The sequence below is a fragment of the Gavialis gangeticus genome, unplaced genomic scaffold (genome assembly GCF_001723915.1).
Source record: "Gavialis gangeticus isolate Ggan-Ray unplaced genomic scaffold, GavGan_comp1, whole genome shotgun sequence".
In the NCBI taxonomy this organism is placed as follows: domain Eukaryota; kingdom Metazoa; phylum Chordata; order Crocodylia; family Gavialidae; genus Gavialis; species Gavialis gangeticus.
The window spans coordinates 259447-261487 of NW_017729021.1; the positions used below are offsets into that span (position 1 = coordinate 259447).

A 2041-nucleotide genomic window follows, 5' to 3' on the forward strand; every position below is an offset into this window, starting at 1 on the left:
CCTTGCAATTGCCTCTTTGTTATTTTTAGATAAGGGCAAGAAAGTTCCCCAGTGCAAAACAGTTTTAGTCAGTTGAATTTCTAGCAGGTTTAGCTAAAACTTTCTCTTAGTTTTAACAATCTTCTGTTTTCTCTTGGTATGGAAAGTAAGATCACTGATGATCCAGAGCAGTATCGAAATAAAGCAAAAACAATATAGTATTCCAAATCCCTGCAAAATCTTTATATCCATATTAGATATGTACTTTACACTTAAGTTTTATTACAATTGGCGTAGAAGAGATCAGCATTTTAATATACTCTTAAATGGATTCTTGATACTGCGCTTCCTCCGCTATCACAGGAGAGGAATAAAGCCCCTTCTCCCCAGTTTATGCTCATGTATAAGAGGAAGAATTGTATACTGAGTCACTTAGGAGTTTTGCTCTCGGGCTAGCACTGCAATATTTTAGCTGAGCTGATAGAAGCCTTCTAGAGAATCTGCAGTTAAACTAGGTGACTGTTTATCAAAGTGTATAATTTGCATTTCAAATTGGGAACCACTAAATATTCAGCACAAGGAAGTGGTTCATTACTGGGAGCTTTTTTAAGAGAGACAGTTGAGAGAAGTTGCTAGACCAATTTGTTTTGCCAAATCTTGCTTGCCACTTCCTTTCACATTGTTGCTGGTGATTTACCAATATATTATCTGAAATAGAAAGTTTCCCCATGCCAAGCTTTCACCTCCTAATCCGTTCAGTTACGTCACAGTACAATGCCTCAAAATGGAAGGACTGGCAAGAGAAAGGAGAGAAGTTACTTCAGAGGCAACATGCTAAGAATTAACAATGCTGTGAAAGGAAGTACCCGGAAAACTACAAAGCAGTTCAGTTAGCTTCTGTTCGCGCCTCTGTCAGTGACTCACTGTGTTGCCTTTAGTAAACCACTTTATCATTGTTGCTTAGTTTCCTCGACTGTAAAACACAGGTAGGATCAACCACAATAGTTTGTTGATCTCAGTGGAGCTTCCAAAGTACCTGTAGGCAAGTAACAAAGCACTTGAAAGTAGTGACGGATAGAGCTGGCTGGTAAATCCAGTGGCCATTCTGCAATGAAGCCAAAGATTTGAAAAATATCAAGGGATTGCAGTCCTGCACAATTTCACTTTGGAAATAGCAAACCGTGATGAGCTGGAATGATTTGTCTGTCCACCATGGAATAGCACTTGTGAAAATAACACAAATGTCAGGTTAGGAAAGCAGTTGCCAGGACCTCCAGGATCCACAATCTAGGGGCAGTCATGGTTAAATATAGGATGTATTTTTTTTATGATGACAAATGTCCCCTGGAAGATAACTTATCATAACTGTCCTGGATACAGTGCAAATGGCTGTAAACGGCTGTCTTCTTTGAGGCAGTCCTGGCGGATGAGAGTCAAAACCTGGGACAAAAGAGGAGAGCTGACACGGCCCGTTACACACGCAGCCCTTCCAAGCTGCATTGGTGCTCAGTGGCCCGGGAGAGCATACAGCCTGGCAGGGTTGTCCCTGGAATGACTGGCAATTAAGTTGAATGAACTGCGATTAACCTAGAGGTACAAGCATTGCCCTTAGAAAACGTGTTAGCACATTTGTTCTCGCGTATTTCATGGGCACTTCAAGTGGGACAACAGACTCGGTAGGATCCTGGAACAAAAGGGTTTCTCACAGAGAAATGCAATCTCTGTTCACACCCAATAAGGAGGTTTTTATAAATGAAGAGATGTGAGATTGAAGAGCCCAATTTGCAAAATCTGAATATGCTGGTATTTTTCAACCTCTAGGAAACTCTTTCCTGCCTCTTGGCTCATTGTACGTCTCTGCAGGCAGTCAGATGAAGAATTGGACTTGTTTTCCACGTGAAACTGAGTCTAATTTATGGATCAGGAAGAAAGTGCATTTTAATTGTGAGGAGGAGTGAGACGTAGGTGTGAAAGAATTTTGATTAACGTTTTCCATGTTTATCTCCTCAGATAATTAAACTGAAAGCAGAGGCTCGTCTTGATCTGCTAAAGCAGATAGGGG

The 2041-nt window shown here is 41.0% G+C and overlaps 1 protein-coding gene across 1 annotated transcript in view; it reads left to right on the forward strand.

Annotated features, from left to right (window-relative positions):
- The window catches only part of FCHSD2 (FCH and double SH3 domains 2), a gene marked incomplete at its 5' end in the record, with an annotated part of 252383 nt that overhangs the window by 234412 nt on the left and 15930 nt on the right, over positions 1–2041 (forward strand). Inside the window, one exon of the mRNA XM_019514525.1 lies at positions 1990–2034. Coding sequence (XP_019370070.1) covers positions 1990–2034 — 45 coding nt within the window. The remainder of the gene's footprint in view (positions 1–1989; positions 2035–2041) is intronic.